This window comes from Poecilia mexicana, unplaced genomic scaffold (assembly GCF_051168715.1).
Source record: "Poecilia mexicana isolate PSO_F unplaced genomic scaffold, ASM5116871v1 scaffold_19, whole genome shotgun sequence".
Lineage (NCBI taxonomy): Eukaryota > Metazoa > Chordata > Actinopteri > Cyprinodontiformes > Poeciliidae > Poecilia > Poecilia mexicana.
Genome location: NW_028263388.1, coordinates 2,156,461 through 2,182,298, shown reverse-complemented (window position 1 = coordinate 2,182,298; position 25,838 = coordinate 2,156,461). Strand labels below are relative to the sequence as shown.

General features: G+C 40.2%; 2 protein-coding genes across 2 annotated transcripts in view; one reads left to right on the top strand and one right to left on the bottom strand.

Moving 5' to 3' along the window:
• The window catches only part of ift140 (intraflagellar transport 140 homolog (Chlamydomonas)), a 35,907-nt gene that overhangs the window by 4,317 nt on the left and 5,752 nt on the right, over positions 1-25,838 (bottom strand). Inside the window, exons 9-23 of the mRNA XM_015007053.2 lie at positions 25,468-25,619; positions 25,183-25,386; positions 25,030-25,102; positions 23,792-23,883; positions 23,580-23,707; positions 22,936-23,053; positions 22,723-22,844; positions 21,681-21,816; positions 21,465-21,596; positions 18,388-18,602; positions 2,551-2,728; positions 1,123-1,313; positions 947-1,042; positions 723-855; positions 17-160 (exon numbers count right to left, since the gene is read on the bottom strand). Coding sequence (XP_014862539.2) covers positions 17-160; positions 723-855; positions 947-1,042; positions 1,123-1,313; positions 2,551-2,728; positions 18,388-18,602; positions 21,465-21,596; positions 21,681-21,816; positions 22,723-22,844; positions 22,936-23,053; positions 23,580-23,707; positions 23,792-23,883; positions 25,030-25,102; positions 25,183-25,386; positions 25,468-25,619 — 2,114 coding nt within the window. The remainder of the gene's footprint in view (positions 1-16; positions 161-722; positions 856-946; positions 1,043-1,122; positions 1,314-2,550; positions 2,729-18,387; positions 18,603-21,464; positions 21,597-21,680; positions 21,817-22,722; positions 22,845-22,935; positions 23,054-23,579; positions 23,708-23,791; positions 23,884-25,029; positions 25,103-25,182; positions 25,387-25,467; positions 25,620-25,838) is intronic.
• Positions 4,215-15,325, top strand: tmem204 (transmembrane protein 204). Its single transcript, XM_015007067.2, has 3 exons — positions 4,215-5,189; positions 7,407-7,562; positions 14,185-15,325. The coding sequence occupies exons 1-3, from the start codon at positions 4,910-4,912 to the stop codon at positions 14,427-14,429; spliced, it is 681 nt and encodes a 226-aa protein (XP_014862553.2). The 5' UTR covers positions 4,215-4,909; the 3' UTR covers positions 14,430-15,325.

The window sequence follows — 25,838 nt, the reverse complement described above, 5'->3', positions numbered from 1 at the left end:
GAGAGGAGCACGGTACCTTGCAGAGTCGTATGGCGTTGTTGTAGGCCTGGGCCCGGGTGTAGAAGTGGACCGCCTGCTTGATGTCGTCGTGACCCTCGTAATGTCTGGCCAGGTGGTACGATGCTGCTCTGTCACCTGTATTGTTGGCTATCTGAGACGCCTGCGGCCAAATGAACAGATTGATATGCAGAGCTGGTAGAAACTAGTGACATTTCCTCAGTTACATTTACTTTAGTACGTTTTTTGGAAAAAACAAATCACTTTTAGGAGTATTTGTGCTACGTTGTACTTTTTACTTTGACTTGAAAATCTCTCAAAGTTCTGGATGCTTCACCAATGCACAAACCATACTGAGGCGATTCGATTAAAAAATACTCTAATAATATGTTGTAACGTCTGTCATTAACTCATGGCTGAATTTAGAGCGTTAGCATCAGCTTCTGCTAAACATTGTGTTGGTTTAGTGTTTTTGCAGAACAAATGATTATGATTAGTGTTCCAGGATTAGCGCAGCCAAAGCTTTTTAGCAGCGCGGCAAACACATGCCAGATTTTTCAGATGTGAAAAATGTTGAAGGTCTTTGAAATCCTGCATGTGATGTTCAAAGAACTGCAGAGTTTCTCCTAAAACCGGTAAGTAGGAAAGTTTTTCTCCCTAATTAGACTTTGTTCAGTGTCTGCAGTAAATATTAGCTGGTGAGCTAAACGTGTTTAGAGAAGTACCTCCGGGATGTTGCCCAGGTAGCAGTGGACTCGGACCAGGGACAGGTAATCCTGAGCGCGCTCGTAGAACAGCAGCGCTGTCTCCATGTTGGACTGGCTCTCCAGGTATTGGGCCCACCACTTGTAGATGTTCCTGGATTCACAAGAGGACGGACGTTTAAACTTCATCCATGTCATGCAGACAGCTCAAACACTGTGCCGGCGTCAGAGCATGAAAAACCTACTTATCTTTGGCTTTGGTGACGTATAACTCCAGCGACGCCGTGTCATCCTGCAGCATTCTGGGAACCTCGACTCGGTGAGTGTCTGATTTCTCATAACTGGAACAGAAACGCTGATTATCGCCCCTCATTTCCAGAGTAAATCCGCCCGAAGCCTCCAGCTAAACGCAGCATCTTACTAAGCAAGCGCCAGGTTCTTGTGGCCCATGGACTCCAGGTACTTGGCGTAGTTGTAGTAGGTGGTGCGCAGGTGGATGCGGTCGTGAGCCTCGGCCGTCTCCAGAGCTCGCTGCCATTCGCTGGAGGCCTGGTAGAAGGCGTTCAGCAGGTCGTAGCGATGACAGCTCTTGTACAGCTTTTCTGCATCTTCCTGTTGCAGGACAGGAAGGAGATAAATGGCTTCAGTCAGGAAAGTCCCGCTCGGGCCTGAAGGGATGTAGCCTCACCGAAAGCCGGACAGACAGTTCATTAAAGGGGACCTATGACGAAAAATTCACTTTTTACGCATTTCTGTACTTCCATTTGGGTCTCAACTGATTCTAAAAACATCTGGCCATTTTTTGGCAATAAGTTAATGTTTTTTGGTGTTTGGAAAACAAGCCCTTTCAAAATCCTCCCGATTGTTGAGTCACACTGTGTCGTTACCTAGCAACCAAAACGGCGCTCCAGCATGTTTGGTCAGCTGTATGCGCTGCATAATGGCTGCTGGAAAAGACAAACGTTTTGTTGTTGACATACCATCCAGAAACCACTTGTTGGTTGTGCAGGAGGCTCCATTTCTGCTTTTCAAAGATGGACGTTTTGTATAACTGCCCATCTGTTTGTGTAAATGTTGATTTGGGAGGCGTGGCCAGCAGCAGCTTATCTGGATTTGCAATGACAAGACACCCTAAAGCAACCTGTATTGTTACTGTATCTCATGCCAAACTCAGAGTTGGTGAAGCGCTTTAGGAGTAGAGAATGTAGCTCATTATGAAAGGAGCTCACAATAGGCAGAACTGAGCAGACTAAAATTATCTAAGAATAAATTTGTGCTAAAAATGTTTTGCATAGGCCACAGGCCTTTCCTAGTCTGTTCAAGGAGGCATAACCGGTCACCTTTAACAGAAAACAACTGAAACTCACAGTAGCTGCCTTTTCATTACAAATGTGCACAAAACTTTATTTTCTAAGATCGAAAAAAAAAAGAAAAAACTAATTTCACAATTGCAGTGTTTCCATTAGATAAAAATACAATTAAAATAAGTTTGTTCATGCAATAACACCATCCTCTTATCACTTCCTGTTGTCTTCTTTGTCGTTTCCTCCAGTAGTAACATTGTCTATTGTATTGTATTTTGCAAAACTCTTACAGTTTTGCAAAATTATTATTTCAATACGTTTCATCCTAGAGCAACTTATTTTTTTAGAAATTGCTGTGCTTGCACTAACCAAATTTATTTTCAAAATTCCAATTTGCGCAATTTTAAGATAAATGGAAACGCAGCTGGTGAGTTCAGAGGCTGAAATGGGGGGACAACTTTATTCTAAATTAAACAACATAATGAAAAGATGAAGCAGGATCTGTTTCTATGCGGCTCGTTAATCAGATCATTTCCTCGTCTCACCAGCATGCCGAGCTGAATGGCCAACATGGCCACCTGGGCTTCGGGTTCGGGCTCAGCCTCCGCCTCCTTCACGGCTTTCGCTGCCCTGGCGTTCCCCATGTTCCCCAGGCACATTCGGGCCACGTCCAGCCGGCGGGTTTTCACACACATCCGTGCCATGTTTTCCCACACCGCTTTACTACAGGAAGAAAACACAGAGGGATGAGAAACTGTGGCTCATTCTAATGCTATTTATTATTCAGCAGTGAAAACCGCTGCTGTGCGTACATCCGATGGCTTCCTGTTTGTTCACAGAAATACAATGATGGAGCGTGTTAGAGTTATCCTGCTGTTTGTTTCAGCTCACTGGTACTGAGGCCTGGCTCAAACATGGCTGGTTCTTCCTAGCAACAGAGTGAAATCTACGCTTAATTCAGCTTTAGAAACAGATTTTCTTTTTTTCATAGTTTAGATTTAGTCACACTACATCAACAAGAATTCACTTTATTTTACTGGAATTTCTCTACGGAAAAATCTGCTATAATCCAACTCCAGTCCGCTTTAATCCAACTCCAGTCCGCTTTAATCCAACTCCAATCCGCTTTAATCCAACTCCAATCCACTTTAATCCAACTCCAATCCACTTTAATCCAAGTCCAGTCCGCTTTAATCCAACTCCTGTCCGCTTTAATCCAACTCCTGTCCGCTTTAATCCAACTCCAGTCCGCTTCTTGGAAAGTCCGGTTTGGTTGGAGAGTTGTGAATGTGTAATAGACCAAAATAGCGAACTCTTGTTTGCCTACAAACCTCGGTCTGGGTTAGGCTGAAGTGAACTCTGGTTCGGTTTGAATGCCTATGTGAACGGCAAGCGGAGCGGAGACAGCTCCAAAAGCAGGAAGTGGACTAGAGCAGGGCATTCTGGGTAGATACAGCCCAAATAAAGGTGCTAGCTTAGCGCTAGCAGGAGAAATGACTTGTGGTTTTTAGCCAAAGACTACAGAGAAATCCTCTAATCGCTAAAGTCTAAATTGTTTCCATTCTGTGAGGAAGGAAGTTGCTCTCAGTGTCTTCAGAGGTTTACATGTCGTTTCCTTCAGTGGCTCTTCAGTTTCCTGCAGCCTCCCGCTATGATGCTGCCACCACCATGTTTCACTGTGTTTATTCAGGGTCATGTGCAACATTTTCCTCTGCACCTTGTTTATTGACTCATATATGTCTTTAAATTGGACTTCTTATGCATTTCTTGCATTTTACTGGGTATTATTTGTGCATGCCACACTTTTCAGATTTTGTTTGTCTATCTTTACATTTTTGTTCGACCTTTTGCCCTACTTTTTGCATGCGGTTTGTTACAAACTTCCAGGTGAAACTGCAGGAATTTTCAGTGAACACTTGAACACTTTTCCCTTTCTTCGCCTCTCTGACGTAAACCGATCCTCCGTCTCTTTCAACCTCGGCTTCGTCTCCAGATTTTTAAATTCCTGCTCCATCTGTTCTCCATTTGCATCGCCTCCCTCCTCTTCGCTTCAGCTGATACAGATGTGGCTTGTTTATTGAAAGCTGAGCAACAGGAAATACCCCAAATCTTTGGGGGCCCCACCAGTGGAGGCCAACAGAAACATAAGAATGCGAGCTGCGCGCGCAAACGGCCAAAGTTTCTGTTTATGGTCACAGATTAAAAAGTGGAGCGGTGAGATCTAGAGAGCCAGAAAAGGAAAGACAAGAGGAGGAACAGGTCTGCTTTTGGCCTCTTTTCCTCTCAGGAAACGCATCCTGTTGCTGGCTGGCTCTGGCGTGTTTGTTGCACATGGGAGAAGGAGGACTTTCGCAAACGCCCCCTGCTCTCCAGACAAAAGAATCCAGCAGGCCGTGACGTCTGCGACGGGATTCTTTTTTAGACGCTCACACACACAAACCCATTTTTTTTTTTAAATCGATCCTGGAGGAGGGCATGTGCAAACTGATGAGCAGCACATTTCAACTCTGACCTACAAACGGAGAGGACTTCTTGTTCCAGTCGACTCAAACCGTCCAAAGATTTATTTTAAAAACATGCTGCTGCTTTGCAGAAACTAAACAAAAAACAAAAAGTGGGAAAAGTGCAAAGAAGGAGCGTTAAAACAAACGGGCAGATTTAAGTGATCGTGAAGCTGCAGCCAGTGGAAGGAGGTGGAATGGACCCCGGTGCCGGTTGGACCAACCCGCAGGTACCAGCGCTGCTGTCCGAGGAGGAGGGCTGAGGATCCGTCGCCACGACAACCGGCTCCCGGATGACGATGAATGGAGATGTTCTTTAGCTAAAGCGACACTCCTGTGACAGCTGGACGAAGCAGAGGAAGTGGAGGACGGCGGCGGAGCGGTGGCGGGCGTCGGGCGTCGCATGGCCGTGCGCAGGCTGGTGGCGGCGGCGGTGGCGGTAGCGCTGCTGTCCCTGGTGCTCAACAACGTGGCGGCCTTCACGACCAGCTGGGTTCTGCAGGCGCAGGAGGACGGCCGCAAGCGCAGCGTGGGGCTGTGGAGGATGTGTCCCACAGGCGCCGAGCGCGGACGCGACGACCTGCAGGCGGCGGGCCGGGGCCACGGCACGCAGAGGCACTGCACCGCCATCGGCTGGGGGTCGGAGTTCGCCGGCTACCAGGAGTCCCGCAGCACCGTCAAACGTAAGAGTTCAGGTCGCTCAGCGCAAAACAGACACAAACTGACTTTACTGATTTAATTACATCAAATCACATTGATTGAGCATCTATTAGGCCTGACATGTGCAAAACAAATGCAATAATTATCCAATAGAGAATAAAAGAGAGAAAAACAACATTTTAAAGTCAATGGTTTTGTAGCATTGTCTGGCCTGGACAGAAGGAAAAACTGCTAAAACTGTTTTGGTTTAAAATGTTTGGGAATCGCTGCACTAAAGTCTTTTAATTGGTTAAAACTTGGCTGAATTACTGAAGTGTTTTCAAATGAAGACTGAACCAAATCCTGGATTTATTGATGAAAAGATTAAATATTTTCTCTGTTTTCTTCAAATATTGAACGAATCGTCATCTATGAAAGTAAAACCAGTTATAGTTTTGGATCAACGATCTGATTATCTGCTTAATTAATATAATTTATGCGTTATGTATTGTTCAGTAGGTTAAAAATCGCAACATTTTAGCAATTTTAGTTTTTAAAAATGATTTTTTTTTACCTCTGAGTCAGTTTGTTACAATAACAAATTATTCTGGACGATAAATTCTCCCAGAAGTTATTGTGATAAATTATAATATTGTTGTTTTGAGACATTTTTCCACTAATATAATGTTAATAATGGCATAACAATGAAAGAACTCACACTCAAATGTCATTAAACTAAATTCTGATGAATATTTTACACTGGAACTTGAAGCCATTTTAAAAATCCACACAAATAAAATGAATTATGAAGTAAACCAAATTGTGTTTCAATATTTGCTTTATCTTAGTTTTTTTAAATAAATGTTCTTGGCCTACCAATTCTTTTGACTTGACAATTTCAGCCCACATTACAAAAAGTTTGGACATCCAAGCATGATGCATTATATAAACCTTTCATAAATATCATAAATAAGGCTACAAGCCTTTGGAAACCATAAATCCACGCTGCACTAAAATAAAGCAAATTTAGAGACGTTTTAGTAAAAACGTACTCATCATTTTGCCTTTGGCACCATCTACAAAACTAGAGATTTCCTGTTTATACTTACTAAACTTAATAAACTTATATTCAGATGTCCAAAATTACTTTAAATTATAAGAAATTGTTATATTTGACTCCAAATGAAGAGAAGTTTTCTGAAATCCAGTGTAAATAAGAAAAATTAGGGAAATTTGGGCATATTTTGCTGAACCCCCACCCCCGCAACAAAAAACAAAATTTAAACTACCAGAGCTTATACTTGTTTTTTGGCACTACCAGAGCTCCATACAATGTATTTTTAATGAAGGTTATTGGTCACTGACATCTGGCCTGCAGTCCAAATGTTTCTCCTCAACTCAAATACTTTTTATCAGCTTCTAGCCAAGAGTCTGACGTTTCCATGGTTACCAAATATGTTTATGTTTAACTGGGAGGGAGGGGGGCAGTTATGAATGTAGGGGGGAAAAGTTAAAATCTGCTCCCAGTACCCGGGGGTTTCAGTTTAACTTGGGGTTTATCTACTGCAGGGGTTCCAAAAGTAGGGATCGGGATCCCAGAGGGGCCGCAAAATGATTTTCAGAATCATAGTGAGGTGATTTTTAAGGTGTATGGAGGGCCAAAAGGGCCAAAAATAAATGAATTAGAATATGTAATATAATTTTTAAATAATAAAATGCAAAACTTCATATTTTATAGTCTTATATTAGTATTCTAATCTTAGAATATTCTACTCTTAAATGTATTTTTATTAACTGCAGGCAGAAATATCATAATTAACTCAAATAATTATGATTAAAAGGAGATTCACTTTATTCAGTTTCATTGTCCAATCAGTCAGACTCAGCCGACCGTTTCATCCCAGTAAAGTTATCTGTCTAATGAAGTCGGTCTGATTGCATCGTGTAAAAGTTGGTCAGGAATGTTCTGAATGCGCTGTGGTTTCTACAGGTTCTGGTGTTTTTGTTGGCTTCGCCCAATCCGCTCAGCAGAAACATGAACATTTAAAAGCTTTTCCTACGTTAGGCTCCATTCAGAAACTGCCATTCAAAAACAACTGTGGGAAACGCTCAGCTGGGTACTACTGGCAGCGCTTCTCCATTCATAAAAACGAGCCCTTACAATGCCACCTTGTCACCAACGGCAACTGTAACCCTTCACGTCGTGCTGCTGTTTTCTGTGAACGTGGAGGTTTGACGCACCGTTTGTTCTGCTCCCACAGTGCAGTTCAACATGATGCGAGCGTGCAACCTGATAGCGACGGTGGCGCTGACGGCCGGTCAGCTCATCTTCCTCCTGGGCCTGATGGAGCTGCCCTTCGTCACGCAGGAGTCCCAGTGGTGGGAGGAGGCCATCGCTGCGCTCTTCCAGCTAGCCAGTGAGTATCCAGCTGCTCCAAACTGGGCCAGCGATGGCAACGGCCCGGCACGAGACTCAGATTTTAGTAAAATGTATCCTGGCTCTACTGGTAAATTTTTAATCATAATAATAATTTTATTTTTAAGCTTTCACCCGTTGTTTGACTTTGATCTGCAGACATAAAAATAATAAAGAATAAGCTCTTAAAGGGACAGGTCTCATTTTGAAAGTTTTTGTTCTTCCATTTTGGTTTCTACTGCTTCTTAAAACAACTCAGGTTCTTAAAAAAAAACACAAAAAAAAACAGTTCCACAGAAATTTGGAGTCTGGGAAATGAGCCGTTTCAGAATCCTCCGGAAAGTGAAGCCACATTCTACAGGCACTCCGCCGTTACCTAGCAACCGTAGCCTAGCCAAGCCCCGTTACCTAGCAACCAGGTAAATAATTCCTTAATATCGATGAAAAAGTACCATTTCCACTGGCCGATTATTTCACTTTTAACGCGGGAAAAATATCTGGTTATCTGCCAGTGAAACTACAATCTTATTTTATTAAAGGAAAATTAAATCAATTGTACTTATAATATGGGAAAATTTTGTACTATAAGTGAAATAAATAATCTGCCAAAGGGACAAAAACTTTTTTTTAAATTAACATGGAGGAAATATTTACTTTAAACAAGCTCATATATCTTCTATAAAGTTATAAGTAAGTTAGTTTTGTCTCATTTCAAGCATACTAAAATATTTTTACTGGAAATTAAACCAAAAATATTTGGTCAGATTTGGTGTTCTATTGTTCACTGAACAACATAAACCACTTGCTGCATTCTTGATGGTTGTGCAGGAGGCGCCACTTCTGCTTTTCAAAAATAGACAGTTGTATATAACTGCACATCTGTTTGCAGGCAATTTCACATGCGAGTGTAAATGTTGAATGGAGCTCAAAATAGGCAGAACTGGGCAGGCATGTAATGAACATGTTTGGTATAAATGGAAAATGGACTGAACTTATATAGCGCTTTTCCAATAATTTTGACCACTCAAAGCGCTTTACACTAATCACATTCACACACCGATATGCAGATCAGTGCCTTGCCCAGAGGCACATCGACATGTGGCAGGAGGAAGCTGGAATCGAACCTACAACCTTCCAATCACAAGATGACTAGTCTACCCACAGAGCCACAGTCGCCCCAGTAGACCACAGACCAATCCTAACCAGAATAAATTATGTGTTTCACAACAAGCTAATATTTAGGCCTTTGCTGGACGATACATTTTCCCAGAAGTTATTGCAATAAACATTAATGTTGCTGTTTTGAGACAGTTTTAATGGCATAATAATGCACTAAAAATCAATAAAATGATTTACTGATCATTTTCAAAGATCAATAAACTTTCAATTCCAATTAAATTTTAACATTGGAATTGGAAAACATTTAAAGTATCCAAAATAAACAAAACAACAGAAAAAACAAATAAAATCGTACTTCATAAAAAATGGCTGGTTGAGACCAAAGCACCAGACTAAAGACCAGAATTTAGTAGAAAGAGAGAAAAATGATAAATCAAATAAAAGTTACTGAGCTCATTTTAATTTATCATGTGATTAATTGATTGATCATCTCATTAATTGATTTACTGCAACATGCCTACTTATAATATCAGAAAAATTCTTGTTATAAGTTAAATAATCTGGCAATGAAAATAGTACATTTTCATCAATATTAAGAAATTATTGACTAAAAACAAGCTCTTATAACTTCTTGAAAGGTTTTTGTAAGTCATTTTTGTTTTATTTAAGGGCACTAAGATATTTTCAGAAGAAACCAGAACAAATACTTGGTCATATTTTGTATTTTTGCAGTGCAGAAACACGTTTTGCTGCGTTTTGCTCGGTGTTTTCTCGGCTTTAGCGGGAGCTGAGGGGTCTCTGGGTCTAAATTTAGTCCTGGTCCAGAGTCCACGGGCCGAGCCGCAGCGAAGCAGGCAGCGACTGTCGGGCGCCAGGATATCCCTGCTCAGGACGAGGAAATGTCTGCGACTACCTGTTATGCAAACCCCTGAGCCGCAGCAGGCAGAGGAGGGGGAACGGACGGGAAAGACAGTTTTCGATGTTTGTGTGTGGGCTTGCAGAGGGCGGAGTGTGCATACGCAGGTTCAGTGTTTGTGTGTTTGCTTCAGTGAGCTTCAGTGGGGAAATATCCTGCAGCACACATGGCAGCAGGGTGGGAATCGCTCCATCCAGATAAGATGGACTGGCTTTTATGTCTGTGTTTACAGAGAGCGGCAAAGCATCCTCTTTTTATCGTTGGTCCAGTTAAAGCACGCGTTCCTGCTTTATCTAGGCCTTGGACAGAAGTCCAGACCCTCCCAAAATTACTGTACTTTTCCATATTAGACACAACCAGCCCAGACTTCAGCAGCCAAGAGTTTGTCATGAATTTCAGTTCAACGTCTAAAAATAATGATGTTCTCTGGAAAAATGTCTGCCTGCTCACCATACAAGGTCAACAAGAAGCAAGAAGATCCCAACAGATTACACCGCTTAAAGACAGAGAAAATCAAACAGTGAAGATCTGTAAACGAGGCCTTAAGGCTTCAGACAGGCAAACCGTTGATTTATAGATTTAAATTGTTTTCAACTTCACCAAAACATGGAGGGAAACAGGATATGGTTCAAACTGTTTCACATTTCTTAATCAGTTTTTCCCACGTCCACACTGCCAAAATGGTAGCTGGGCTAATGCTAGGATGCTACACCAACACTGTGTTTACACTGCAAAACACTAAATCTTATCAAGTCCTTATGGAATAGTTTCTAGTGCAAATATCTTAATACACTTGAAATAAGACTAAACTAAATTACAAATAAATCTTCACCAAGATAGGAGATGAATAATTACTTAATACTGATGAAAAATTACTTGTTCCAGATTATTTCACTTAAAACCCTTTAAAATGTCTTGTTATAAGTGAAATAATCTGCCAGTAGAACTAGAACTGGGTTGCTAGGTTACGGGCTAGGCTTGGCTGGGGTTGCTAGGTAACGGGCTAGGCTTGGCTGGGGTTCCTAGGTAACGGCGCCAGTGGAACTAGAACTTTTTCATCAATATTAATGAATTATTGACTCTGAACAAGCTCTTATATCTTGCTGAAAAGTTCCTTGTAAATTAGTTTTTTTTGTGTACTGTGATATTTGGACTAGAAACTAGACCAAAATTACTTGGTAATATGTTGTGTTTTTGCAGTGTAAGTGTATGCATGTGACCTGGCAATACGTGAAAATATTTGAAAAGTGTCAAAACTTTGGCAAGACACTATTTTTATTAATTTAATTTCCCACTTGGATGAATAAAGTGTTTCTGAATTTGAACTGAATCGCTGCAGACAGAACAGTATGTTGCTTTTTTATTCTGTTAGTGCTGAATAAATTCCTAGTTCCTCATAGTTTTGGTGTAAAAGCTGCCACCGTTCACCGATGCACCCCAGTGAGTCGGTCAATGGGCTGCAGCTCTGAATGAATGGAGATATTTTTAACCTTTGCTGTTTTTCCCTGGAATGTTTTCATTTTCGGACGTGCCAAATTTCTGTGGAACTGAGCATGAAGTGTGAGAGGGCGGGACGACGTCATTAACAATAATCAAGATTCAAGGCCCAATACTGGACCTGCCACCGCACTGCAAAAACACAAAGACAAACTTTAGTTTCTAGAGTAAATGTCTCATTACACTTAAAATAAGATAAAACTTATAAATAACCTTTCAGAAAGTTATAGGATTTGTTTTAAGTCAACAGTTTCTTAATATTTATGAAAGAGTGATAGTTTTTGGCTCTAGTCGACTTTATTTGACAACTAACAAATAAGTTCGGCACATAATACAAGCTTGTTTTAACTAAATATTTCCTTCATATTAATGAAAAAGTTGTAGTTCGACTAGAAGATAAATTTTACTCATAAGACAATATGCCACGTTGTAAGTGAAATAATCTAGAATGCAGTTTACAGCTTTTTTTATTATTATTAAAATAAACTGATTTGTAGGGAATTTACTTTTTAAAACTGGACAGAAACAGGACTAATGCATTTACGAGATCCATCCTTATTTAGAAGTTCATGTCAAACGTCCAGAAATATACAAAGCTGAAGGCTTAGAGGGTGTGGCAAAGCGGGAAGGAAGGAAGGATGGAAAGAGGAAGAAGGGGAAGGAAGTTTGGGAGATAAGTCCGAGCCAAAGGAGAGGTTCACACAGAGAAACTGACAGGAGATTATTCATTATCCCAAGCAGGAGCCAGACAGGTTAAACACCAATAAAAACAGTCACATTTTTCACATACAAACAGACGCAGACACGCAATGACACACAGACATAATCGCCACATCCTCGTCTGAAACAATGACGGCCATCTTTCTGTAGAAGTGGAGAGGAATAGAAATGAACCAGAAACAAACTGATTCATATCCTAAAGCACCAGCATCCCTGTTTCCACTCATTATTTTGGGCGACTTTATTTAGACCGTGGCGGATGTGAGCTTCGTTTTCTGACACGGACAGTCGGATGGCTGCCGATCACACCTGGAGAAATCTGGAGAAAATGTGACGAAATCAAAGTGAAGATCAAACAGACAGACATCAGGTCTGGAGCAAAGTCATGACAGTTAACTAAAACTAACTGAATAATGAAAACTGAAAAACATTTTCTTTAACTGAAATAAATAAAAATAGTAATTAATGGGAAAAACTATAACTAACTGGAACTAGATTGTACTGGACAAAATGGCTGAGAAACTTACCACCATATGTAAGCATTTAGTGTCAGTCAATATCAATAATTATTTATTAGTCTTTTGTTTCCTGTTTTATCCACAGTTTTTAGTCCATGTTGTTTTTTATTTTTTAGTAGTTATGAAACACGGTGGGGAAACCTGAAACTGCTCCAGTTACTCAGAAGGTCGTTGCCAGGTAACCGAAGTTTGGGGGAACTTGAAACTGCTTCTTACCCAGCAGGTCGTTGCTAGGTAACCAAAGAGCGAGTGAGTCAGTTGATTCCAGCAACCTGGAATGTTCTATTTATAGAATATTCTACCAGATGTATTATCTACTGATTTTGGTCATGTGTCTATTGCGATATCTATTGTTACTGATTTATAAGACTATTAAGACATAATGAAATTATATGTCTTAATAGACATATATAAGACATATAATGGCCTATGATGGCCTATAATGGCCTGGTCTGGCCAGGCCTGGTCTGGTCTGGTCTGGTCTGGTCTGGCCTGGCCTGGCCTGGCCTGGTCTGGTCTGGTCTGGTCTGGTCTGGCCTGGCCTGGTCTGGCCAGGCCAGGCCTGGTCTGGTCTGGCCTGGTCTGGCCTGGTCTGGTCTGGTCTGGTCTGGTCTGGCCAGGCCTGGTCTGGTCTGGTCTGGTCTGGTCTGGCCAGGCCTGGTCTGGTCTGGTCTGGCCTGGTCTGGCGCTTTCTAGCTTCCTGGTTGCGTGAGTTAAACTCTGTGGAACTGAGGAAATCAGCAGATGAAACATTTCAAAGGCCTTTCTGAAAGTTTTTCCTCCGGCCTGATATTTTTGTGCTTTTGAGGAGTTTAATCCGGAGATCTCAGGAGTTCTTCCCAAGAGGAAACAGATTTTCTGACTCAAAGACCCCACACAGCGCTCCAACTCTGGTAAAACACAAGCAAAGGGACGCGTGTCTGTTTATTTTCCCCCAAATATTCAATAAACAGAAATAAATAAAGCCACGGTCACAGAACAGGAAACATTCAGATTGTTTGTTTGGATTAAAGTTTTTTGTTTGGTCTTGGGTTTGTTTGAGCATTTTTCCTGGAAAAATGGTGGATTATTATGAAACACTTAAAATAAATCAGCAAACAGACCAGCAGAGTGTTGGTTCTCATCGACTGCTGTTGCCATATTTTCCACACATCTGACGATCATTTACCAACTCATATTTCTAACTAAAGTCATCAAGTTTCTTAAAAATTAATTCAGTAATTTTGAGAAACTGCGGCAGCAAATATTTGGGTTTATAATCTGTTTTTTCTATTTTTATTGAAACTATTTCAGCCGTTTTCTTCCAAAAAAGCAAAATAATTGAACTGACTGAACAAATTAAAGTTGTTTCTACATATTTGACCAAGACTGTTAAGCTATTGATGCGTTGACGTGAGTTGTAGAGGAAAGATGTTAGCCTTAAGCTAGGTGGTGAATCAACTCACTCGTTCTCTTTGGTTGCCCAGCAACAAACTGCTGGGTAACTGGAGCAGTTTCAAGCTTTGCCTCATAACTGCTAAAAAATTAAAATCAACGTGGAGAGAAAACCGGATAAAACAGGAAACGTCACGCCATCAGTCTGGAAGTATTTCAAATATAAACATAAAAACCTAATAAATAATCATCAATATAAAACGCTTATATGGTGATATATTTTTCAGTCGTAGCTTTAAGTCAGTCCAGCTGTTTTCTTGTGCAGATCGGCTGTTACTAAACCTCAAATATAGGAACTGGCAGTAAAAAAAAAAGGTGAATCGTGCATTGCTAATTCAGAGCTTCACGATGGGTCCCATTTGTTGCAGAGTGTTGTATTTATGCATTTTAAGCTGATATAGTCCCTATTTTGTCTCCAGGTTTTGTGCTGGTGATCGGACTGGTCACGTTCTACCGGATTGGGCCCTACACACACCTGTCCTACTCCTGCTACGTGAACATTGCAGCCTGCCTGCTGGCCACCATGGCCGCCGCCATGCTCATCTGGAACATTTTACACCGGCGGGACGACTGCCTGGCTCCACGGCTCATAATCTTCAGTCCCCCGCTGGCCTCTGCTTTTCATCCGCGGCTGGACAACGAGTACGTAGAGTCGCCATGCTGAGCGAAGCCAGACGGGGAAATGGACTGAAGCGACGACACTGAGCTCTGAAAACCTCCTATTATAACTTGGCTGCTTGTCTGTAACAGGACTCTAAAGACAAGGTGCATTCCTGTGGACAAACTTGTTTTTGCAGCTTTACAAAGTTTTTCCTTTGAATATAACAGAATTATTTTTGCTGCTTAAAGCACATATTTATCCGAAATACCACGAAGCAGCCAAAACATACATTTATACTGTATGAAGTCTTATATAAGCACCCTAAGGTGAGCTTACTGGTTGCCAACATTGAGTTTGGACATGAACTGTCTTCCATACGACATCTTTATAAAAAGATCAAGCTGGAACTTGACCTGATTTTGTTTTGTTTAATCGCACTTAGTGAATGGTCCCTTACATAATTATGAATTCGGAATAACACCACATTACCTCATATTGTCTCCATCATTGAAAGTGCATAAAAATTTAAATACATGCTAATGTTATTAGCATATTGGTAAGTTGGCTACAGGCTAACTAGGTTACATGCTAACTAAGCTACAGGCTTACAGTAAATATTTTGGTCTCATTACGCACAAAACCAGAGTAGATCTAATCGGTGGAAGCAAAAATATAAACACTTTCATGTGAAATTATTTAGATTTTTTTGCAGTTTTTGAAATGGATAAAAAAGTTAATGGTGAATATTACACTTACTTGTTATGATGCTTTCCTTATTAAATTCTGCTTGCTTGAGGTACATTCTATATACCTTAAATTAAGAGACTAGGATAGTGCTATCATTACAGGTGGGATACCAAAGTGTGTCTGAGTCCGCCAGGGCAGCAAGAAAACGGGCACATCAACAAAATATCATTGTAAATTTAATAAAAAATATATTTCTGAATATATAAACATAATGGCTGCTGTTGTTACTACTGATGTGTTTAACACAAGTTAATAGTGTTAGAGGTAAAGTTTGGAGCAGACATGATGTCAGCAGTGGGCACACCTTTCGCTAATACACTAAGCTAGTTTTAAGCTTAACGCTTTTGCTAACTTTGAAAACATTTAGTACACTAAGTTTCCCTTAAATTTACTTTTCCAGATAAATTCTAAAGCGCTAATTTAGTTGGCTGTTTTTTAAACTTTCAGTTGATTAAAGTTTGACATCTGTGTTGAAATTTTTGTTATTAATTGTTGAGAATTAATCAAATTGTTAGACGTTTATATTTATGCTCTTATTTTAAAGGGGATGAAGACATTTTCCATTTCCTCTCTTCATGTTCTGATTATTTTTCCCCAAGAGCTTTATTTAATCTTGAAGAAAACAAGGTATAAATACAAATACAATATTTAAGAGCATTATAGAACATGAAAATTATAATGTCAAAATTAAACTGGAGCTCAATGATTTCAGATAAATTTGAATGGTTTTACTGTTTAAACTTGATTTAAATGATTCTATATAGGCCATTATAGAATTGAAGATAAAAAACTAGAAATTAGTTTTTTGTTGCAGATGTTTAGAGGTGTAAATATTTACCATAAATATTAAAAAGGTTAACAAATAAAAGTCACATCTTTCCATTCCAATTAAAACGACATCTCTACAGGTTGTAGTTCTACAGTAAACATTTTAAAATCTTCTGGTTTCCTGCATGTTTTCTGACTAAATTTTCTGGGTAGAACAGATTTACAAACAAAGCAGGATTTTTTCTACCTTAACTGCCAAAATCTTTATATTTTTTGTCCAGTTTTGGTTTAATTACAGCTCTGAGTGTGTTGTTCTCCCAGCAAGCAGCCGTTTTAGAGTCTCTATACTCCAGTTAATGATTAACCAATTCAAAAATCGATTATTTCATGATTAATTGTTTCAGCTCTAATTTATTTCACATTGAAGTGCTTCAGATAATCTGATTTGTTTTTTTGTTTTGATGATCTGAAATATTTAACAGTGATTAAACAAAATAAAGCGTGACTAAGCTGCAGACAAACTGTCTCTGCTGACTGCAGTCAGTATTTCGTCTGACCCTGAAGAGCATCCAGCCTCCATGAGAACCTTTGTTAGCTCACAGTCGGTCCCAGAAGAGCCGCGTTATTTCTGCAGGAAATGCTGTCCAGTGGGTGTAGATATGTGGGAATCATACACAATACCTGTATTTAATAAATACGTTCTAAAAACCGGCATTCTTATTAATAGCCTCTGCTGCTGCGCTTAGTAAAGCTGTCATCAGGCCTATTAAAAATGCCTGGGACATCCGGCCCGTTGAATAATGTGTTTGCTTTTATGCCACTTCCCTTTGCAGCGTTTGTACGTGAGAAACTGACAGAAGCACAAAATTCTGAATGAATCACAAATTCTCTGCAGGACCAAAGAGATGAAGACTTTTTCCTATGACGACATACAAGCACACACACGGAGGAGGGAGGGAGGGAGGGAGAGAGAGAGCGGGTTGGATTAGTAATGTCTGGATGAATGGAAGAGTCCGGCGTTCCGACCGATTCGGCTGGGTGTGTTCAGGAACGCTGGACACACACCGAGGAGTTCCTTCTCCTCTAAAATGATTCAAAATGTTCTGCTATAAAGTTTGCTTTTTAAAACCCTACAAGTCACCAGATCAGTTTCTGTTACAATAAACAATAAATCAATTAATCAGAATATTTTAAAACAAACTCAGTAATTTATCATTTTTCTCCTTCCACTAAAAACTGGATGATAAAGTTTTCTGTGTTTTGGTCTCAACTAAATCTTTTTTTAGCTGGATAATTTTATTTACATAGATTTCATAATTCATTTTATTTATTGTTTATGTTGTTTTGTTTACTTATTTTGGATATTTATGTCTTACAGTCCCAGTATTAAACATTCATTAGAATTTAAAGTTAATTGATCTTTGAGAATGTGTTCCTGGATTATTATATTATTATTACCATTATATTACTTGAAAGTGGTCGCAAAACAACAATATTATTGTTTATGGAAATAATTTCTGGGACAATTAACTGTCCAACAACATTTGTTATCGTGACAGGAAAAGTCACAGGCCAACAAAAACTATTTTTACAAACTAAAATCACCAAAATGTTGCAACTAAAGTAATCAGATCATATATCCAGAACTTCAATGCTTTTTTCTTGTTAAATAAAAGTCGTCCAGTTTGCTTATTATTTGATGAAAGCTGAAAAAATATTTAATATTTTCTCAGCCATAAAAACAGGATCTAGTTCATTCTTCATTTGAAAACACTTCCTGTATTCAGCCACGTTTTAATACAGCAACTAAAGATTGTAGGCTTTCAGAGGCCCCTTAGCGCCCTCTGGAGGCCGCAGCTTGAAAAACACTGCAGCCTAAAGTGACCCAGGTGTTTTGCCTTAATGCGACCTGTATCTGATGTTTTCATGACAGTCTGAACAGCACGGGTCAGATTCTTTTTGAATGCGACCCAGGCCACTTGGATATCCGATACGTATCCGATTCAAATGTGACCAAACGTCCAGGACACATTCATCCGTCACGGATACTCAACAGATGTCTCTATTCTGCGTCCTGATACACACGAGCGGGAAGAAAAACAGCAACATGGCGGACTATAATGAGGATTAAGCTGTTAATGTGCTCCAGTTGGACAACAACTTTAAATGTGAAAGCTGTGCTAACAGTTAGCATCCATGTTTACTTCCGTAAACACTGAGAACGCTGACGCTATTGCGCCCTCTACTGCGCATGTGGGAGACTTTCAGGTTGTTTCCCTGTTCACAATGGAGGTCGCATTTATTTGGAAGTGTGAACGGCCACGGGGAAAAAAATATCAGATTTGACAAAAAAAAATCGGAATTGGGTCACTTCAGGCTGCAGTGTGAACGCAGCCAGAAATCAACACCCCATCACTCCTGCAGCTGAGGATGAACAGCTCCAGGGCCCAGTACCAACGCAACACCCCCCCACCCAGAGCGCCGCCCCTTTAACCGAGCGCCATACCTTTTGATGAGCTTGATGGACTTGAAGGCTTCGTCCATGTCGCCCACGCTCAGGTAGAAGCTGAAGTTCAACATGGCGTCCCGCGTTCCCTTCTCGCACTTCTCCAGGCCCACGAAGTCTCTGAGAGGTCGCCTGGATGCCATGAGGGGGGGCGAAGCAGGAGCCGCTCTGATTGGCTGATCTGGTGGAGACACCTCTGGGTTCTGCTCACCTGGCTGGGATTAGAGGACCAGGTGGCTAGATGAGCTCTTGGAAAGTTACATCAATATTTTCTAAATATAAAATCAGAACATGGAAGGGCTGGACGGTATGGCTAAAAACCAATATAACTGATTCATATCAGTCGACATCAATACACTGCAAAAACAGAAAATCTGAGAGTATTTTTAGTTTAGCTTCTAGTGCAAATTATACACTCAAAGTAAGACAAAACTAACCTACAAGGAACTTCTCAGCAAATACAGGAGCTTGTTTAAAGTCAGTAATTTCTTAATATTGATGAAAAAGTTCTAGTTCCACTGGCAGATGATTTAATTTATAACAAGAGAAAATCTCTTGTTATAAGTGAAAACATTTTCCGGTGGAACTAGTTTTTTTTTTCCATCTATATTAAGCAATTATTCACTTAGTTAGTTTTGTCTTATTTCAAGTGTAGTGAGTAAGATTTTAGGTTTTTGAGTGTAATTATTGTTTTTTTTCCATTTAAATATCTGAAATACTCAAACTTGTGTTGTGATCGTTCCTGTTTTATCCAGTTTTCATACCATTTTTACTTTTTAAAAACTCAATGTTTTTTACTTTTGGTGGGGAACCTTGAAACTGCCTCTGCCCCAGTTACTCAGCAGCTTGTTGCTAGGTAACCGAAGTTGGGGGAACTTGAAACTGCTTCTTACCCAGCAGCTTGTTGCTAGGCAACCAAAGTGTGAATGAGTTGATTCCACCAACCTAGAATTTTCTATATGTTGGATATTCTACCAGATGTATTATCTACCGATATTGATCATGAATCTATCACAATTGATTTATTGTCCAGCCCTAAAACATGGGGTAAAAATAATGGGGATCAGGTGGGAGCAAACAACGGGGCAACAACTGAGTCCAGAAGTTTACATACACTCATTATCTGAATTAATCTTTTACGGATTTATCTGAAGTTTCAAGGTGGGAAGACGATACAACAGAAGGGTTTCTGAACACATCTGGATTTATTGTGGATTTTCAGGGTCAAAAATATCCAGCTGAAATCAAATATTTATGAGCGCCAAATAAAAAGACACAGACACGTTTTTTTGTTCCCGAAGTCTGAAGTTAAATAAGACCAAATTCTCTTGTTTCAGGTCAGCTAGAATCTCTAAATTATTTTCTATTTGCTAAATACAAGAAAACGTAGCAAGAATGTTTTTAAGAGATTTTTGTGTAGCTTTCTTTGGTTTCAGACGTTTGCATTTATTTATTCCAGAAGAAGAAGATTTGGAAGCACTGAGAAAAGAAGTCAGAATTCTGAGAAAATTCTTTTTTACAAATTCTGAGAAAAAAAGTCAAAATTCTGAGTAAAAATTACAAATTCTGAGAAAAAAGTACTTTTTTTCTAGCATCTATAATCCTCTTCTGTTATTTATTTATTCACTCCAGACAATAAGAAGTAAAACCAGAAAATAATAATAATAAGACGTGCTGGAGGCTCTAGGTTTTAACTTGACTTTCAGGTGGAAACACTTTGGTCATGGTTTAACTTGGGAAGAGACGTTTCGCCAAACGTCAGCAGCTGACTAAATGTTTCAGCCTGTGAGAATCAATCTGATCCTGTGTGAATTTATTTAGAAAACCCTCAATAAAATCATCCATTGCAGGTGTTTGTGATGTATTCAGATTTTAGTGCCGATCTACGGGAACGATGATGAGACACAATCACAGCTGCTGAAAGACAAACACTTACTTCTGGAAGAAACACACCATCTCCCCGAAATAACAGCTGGGGTGTGTTAGAGCACACACACACATTTTCACATGAGAATAATCATAAAAAACAGTTAATATGCTCATAATTAAACCCCACAGATTATGACAGAGTATTAGGGCCAAGAAAAAAAATGTAATCACCGGAACAACATTGTAATAGTGTGAGAAAAAAGCATAAAATCATAGTATTACCAGAATAAAGTCATAATAAAATGTGAATAAAGTTATAATATTGCGAGCAAAAAGTTTTACGGGAATAAAGTCGCATGAGAATAACGTTGAAGTAATACGAGAATAAATTAGAAATACTAACAGAATAAAGTCATAGTAATACAACTAACTGAACATTGAAACGAGTAATTGTTGGAAATATTATGTGTTGTTATGATTCTTACATGTGTACAGATTATTGATCCTACCATAGCAGTCTTGTGTTGCTATAGATTATTGTGACTTTCATTTAGAAGTGTTGGCCTCAAACTTCAGACTGCTGTGTTGAAGACTCTCTCAGACTGACAACAGCCCTCCGCACTAAGGAGAAATCGCTCCCAAAGGAAAAGACGAGACGACCTGGTGTGAGTAGATCTTGCTGACTTTCCTCTGGTAATTTTGTTTCTTTATTGTGCAAATATTATGACTTTATTCTTGTAATTTAAAAAAATATAACGGTAACACTTTATTTGAAGGGGTGTGCATAAGACTGACATGACGCTGTCATAAACGTGAACGAGTCTTTATGAATGTTTATGACAGTGTCATGAAGTGTCATTCGGTAAATAATGACACTTTTAATGCAAAATTGCTATAAAAGTTGCATTGAAAGTCCATTAAAAGTGCCAACTTTGCATGATTTTGTAAATTATGATAATTTAATGCAAACTTGGCATTTTCAATGGATTTCAAGGCAACTTTTAGAGAAACTTTATGTTCATGACAGGTGTTATGTCATGTTTACGACAGTGTCATCTCAGTCTTATGCACACCCCTTCAAATAAAGTGTTACCAATGTATCTAAGTTTGGCGCCAATACAAACATACAACCAGAACATTTCTGAAATTATTTTCACTAGAAGTTGCCCCATAATTCAAACAGAATAACAAAGAGTGACTGAACTCACCTTGCAGGTGAAGTAGTAGTATGGCACATCCAGGGCGAGGAGGGCCTGAAGGCCTGAAGGCCTGGAGAAGCAGTCCTGGAGCAGGAGTCCGTGTTCCTGCGTACAGAAGAGCGTCACCACTGACACGTCCTCCTGAGAGAGAAACCGTCACAGCGTCAGGAATCCTGCCAACAACACCAAAACGGTTACAGACGATCACCGCAGCGTGTCGTCTACCAAATCTGAGAAAGCGTTGGCTGATTTCTCCGAGGCGATCGGCGCGGTCTCGCAGACAAAGAGTCGAGGTTCGCTCTCATCCCAGTACTGGGACACAGGAAAACGGCCACTGATTTCATTTTCCTGAAACTTTTGCCTGAAATGACAGAAAATATGCGTTAGTGTGTAAGATGGGATAAAATCAATAAGGCAGGGCTGACAAATGTATACAATACTACAGTTCTTCTACAAAGTTGAACAATAATTAGAGGTTCCTTGAACAGGTTATTATAGGTCTGTAGTCTACACAAAACATTTTATTATATTTTTTACACAAAATCATCTTAGATAATGAGATTTCAGTCTGCTCAGTGGAACCATCGAGTTGTTTTACGGCGTCTGTCACTTTAAATCTAAATAAGTTGCTGCTGGCCCCAGCTGAACATTTACTCTCACACGTGAAAATGGCTGCAAACAGATGTGCAATTATTCAGTCACACATCTTTGAAAAGCAGCAGTGGAGAATCCTGCATAACCAAGAAGAATGCAGTAAGTGGTTTCTGGATGCCAAGTTAACAACAAAACACTTTGTCTGTTCCAGCAGCCATTGTGCAGCACATACAGCGGGAAAACCAGCTGACCAAACGTGCTGCAGCTCAGCTTGAGTTGCTAGGTAACGGCTCACTAACGGCTCATTTGGTTTTTGAAAAGGCTAGTTTTCCAGACACCAATAAAACATGACAATTTTTAAGTGGAATGTAACATATTTTAACAGAACATTATTTTAAAAATTGCATACTTTGCAAGCAAAAGACAAAAATGTTACTGTTTAAAAAACATTCTTATTTTTTGTGGAAATGCTTTTCATATATTACATGAAATCAGCTAGCATTTTTTATTAAGTTTACATTTTAAAACACAAAGTCTTCAGCATTTTTTTTAGAAAATTATTAAGAGCCGCAGGTTGCAGAGCCCTAGAGGACCACAGAAGTCGCTACAACGGGCCGGATTTGGCCCGCAGGCCACGAGTTTGATACATGAGCAATAAGAATAATGTCTTTACTTATCGCTTTCATCAGGCGCAGAGATGCCAGAGGACGGTCTGCCGGTGAAGAAGTCAAAGTGTGTCACGGTGTCCATCTCAATGTCGTAGAAATATACTTTATGATCGGGTCGTCCGTTAACCTGACGAACAGATCAGATTAAATTCACAACTTAAAAAACAAAGATGATGTTTCTTTGATTTAAAAAGTGTGACTGAATCCCGCCGAGTCACCTGAGAGGCTAGCAGGCTAACTTGGCTGCCGCTGGCGTTGCATTTGACGGACCTCAGGGCGCCGAGGCCGCTGATGTGGTCGGACAGATTCTTAGCGCCGCAGTGAGCTTTGGCGTCTCTGCAAAAGAAAACATCACAAAAAGACAAAACAGCGTTCAGGTGCGACGGAGGATTAGGGCCAGCATGAGGAAAAGTACATATTACAATAATAAATCCATACGAGAATAAAGTCGGAATATTATGAGTTTATTCTCATATTACGAGAATAAACTCGTACCTGAATAAACTCATAGTAATAAAGGTATAATGTCACCAGAATAAAGTCACAGTAATGTGGAAAAATCCAAGAAAAAGGTTGTAATATTAAGAAAATACAGCTAGATATAAATAAGATATATTTTGAGAATAAAGTCATAGTACACACAGAAACATCAGATTAGCATAAATAACAGGACACAGCCTGTTGCTGATAATAATCTGATGTTAATAGATTAAGTATTTCTTTATCTGTAAAACAAATACCAAAGTATAACTTCACAAGATGCCCAACATTCCTCATTTTACCGCAGTTGTCAGACTGATCTTTGGTTTTGGAGTTCTCATAATATTACGACTTCATTTTGATGCTCTGATACGTTAGTTACCGTCTGGAGAGGTCGTAAACTCTGATATGCGCCGTGTCTGTTCCTACTGCCAGGTACGACTGGCACACGTCCAGCAGCACGGGGTTTCCCTCGGCCCGGGAGAAGGTCAGCAGCTGCTTCACTGTCCCCTGAGGGAGGAACAACAGCAGAAACGTTTAAACCGGGTCTGAGCTTCAGACGGCAGGATGCGGCTACAGCAGGTAGCAACGTACCTGAGGTGTTCGGATCTGGACTCGGCTTGGTTCCACCGTGTAAAGGTTCTCGTCATGAACAGCAACAATGTGGGAATCACAAGGAAAAGATCCTGCAATGGATGGAAGGAAAACAGGTTAAACTCCCTGAATTATTCACATTTTGTCACGTTTCATCGACAAACTTTCATGGATTTTATAGTCTACACCAGAAGTTTGCAACCTGTAGCTCTTTGGACCTTCTATAAGTCATAATATTACGAGATGAAAATAATTTTAAAAAAGAGAATAAAGTCAGATTATGAGAATAAAATCACACAATAAAGTCAAAATAATACAGAATAAAGTCATAGTATTACGAGAATAAAGTAAAAAAAAGTATGACAGTAAAGTAGTTATATTATGACATTATTCTCATATTATTTCGACTTTATTCTTGTACCATTTTATTCTCAGAATATTATGACATTATTCTTATTTAATTTTTTGTTTTCTTAGCATGACCCTTACGCTCTGTCGTAATTTCACAAGTGTTCAGGGAGTTTATAGAGACGTATTATTGACGCTTTGAACGTGACGTCACTCTCCCAGAACCACTCCACTGTGACGGAAGTATAAACAACCTATGCACTCCTGTCACAAAACATTTTTGTGGACCCTGTTGTCGCTTTAAAAATGTTTACAGGACGCTGCGCGGTCGGCTGCAGGATACAAGCCGTCAACCACAACGGCTGGCAGCCCTCGGTGAAATAACAAAGAAATAAGATTAATGTTCATGTACTTTATAACCAATTATAACTACAAATATGCAGTCAAATATCGCATTATGGGGAAGGTACGCGTCTGACCATTGGTAACCATGGAGACGGTGCCGCACCGTCATGTAGCCTAGCATGTATGGGGAAAACTGGTTAGCATCTCGTCTTTTGGACGTTTTTAATGCTGCTGCGGTGTAACGGGAAGCGCTGTTTATGACATAAGGATATAAAAATTCAGTAATCTGATCAACACGTCAGGAGGGAGGCGGTACGGGTCGGTTTCTAAGCTAGCTGTTTCCAACTTTTGTAAATCCCGCCGTCTATGAACTTCAACCAGGTGAGTTACGTTCACAGCCAAATTAACTCGACGAATAAAAGAAAGCCATGAATAAGTTGGCAAAAACTATTTGGGAAAACTATTTCCGTCGCTCTGTCCTTCACTTCCGACGTCCGTCATGGCGCCTGGAATGATTTAGTGACGTAGTTGCAAAGGGCGAATACCTGTAACGTGCAGAGCCGTGCCTGAGAGCTCATAGACAGAGATGTGTTTCCCGTTCCAGACCGTCACAGAGTCCTGTTGGAGGAACAGGGAAGTAAGTTTCATTTCTGTCAGAGCAGAACTAAGCAGAGTCCAGCTGTTTTGTTTGGTTTCACCTTGCTAACGCACACTCCTCTGACATGCATGTCACACTGCAGAGGAAGCGTCTCTCCGCTGCTGAAGTTCGTGATGCTGAGCTGAGTCGGGGCGAGCTGCACTGCTGCCACCTGCTGGCCGAAGTGCGCCGACATCACATGCTCACTGAGGATCAGAACCGTTCTGGAGTTGTTGGCGGCCAGCAGGTTCTGATTGGAGCCCCACTGACGTCACACACACACACGCGCGCGATGAGGCTTGATATAAAACCGTTTGTTTAAATGATGAGCTCAGACTGACGGTACCTGCAGCTGGGTGACGTTTCCGTGGATCTCAGTGGGAGTCTGCAGCTTCCACAGGGCTTTAGCGTCGGCTCTGTAGCTGCTGCTGCTCATCGGCTGTGTCGCCGTCTTCCACATCGCTATGCGGCCTTTGGAGGTTCCAGCTGCCAGGATCTCTGCATAGTTCACATTTTTATTAAAGAAAGCAGATTATTCAGAGCTGCAGTAAGCAAGCTGAAATAATGACGGGGAGGAGGGAGCGGTTTTTATTGGTTGCGTCCGATTTCCTTAAGATCAGCCGATACTTTCATCTCAAACCGATCTTATCTACCGCCACTCAACCCTGAAAATCAGCCACTGACGGACCGTCCTGTTAACAATAATCACTAAAGGTG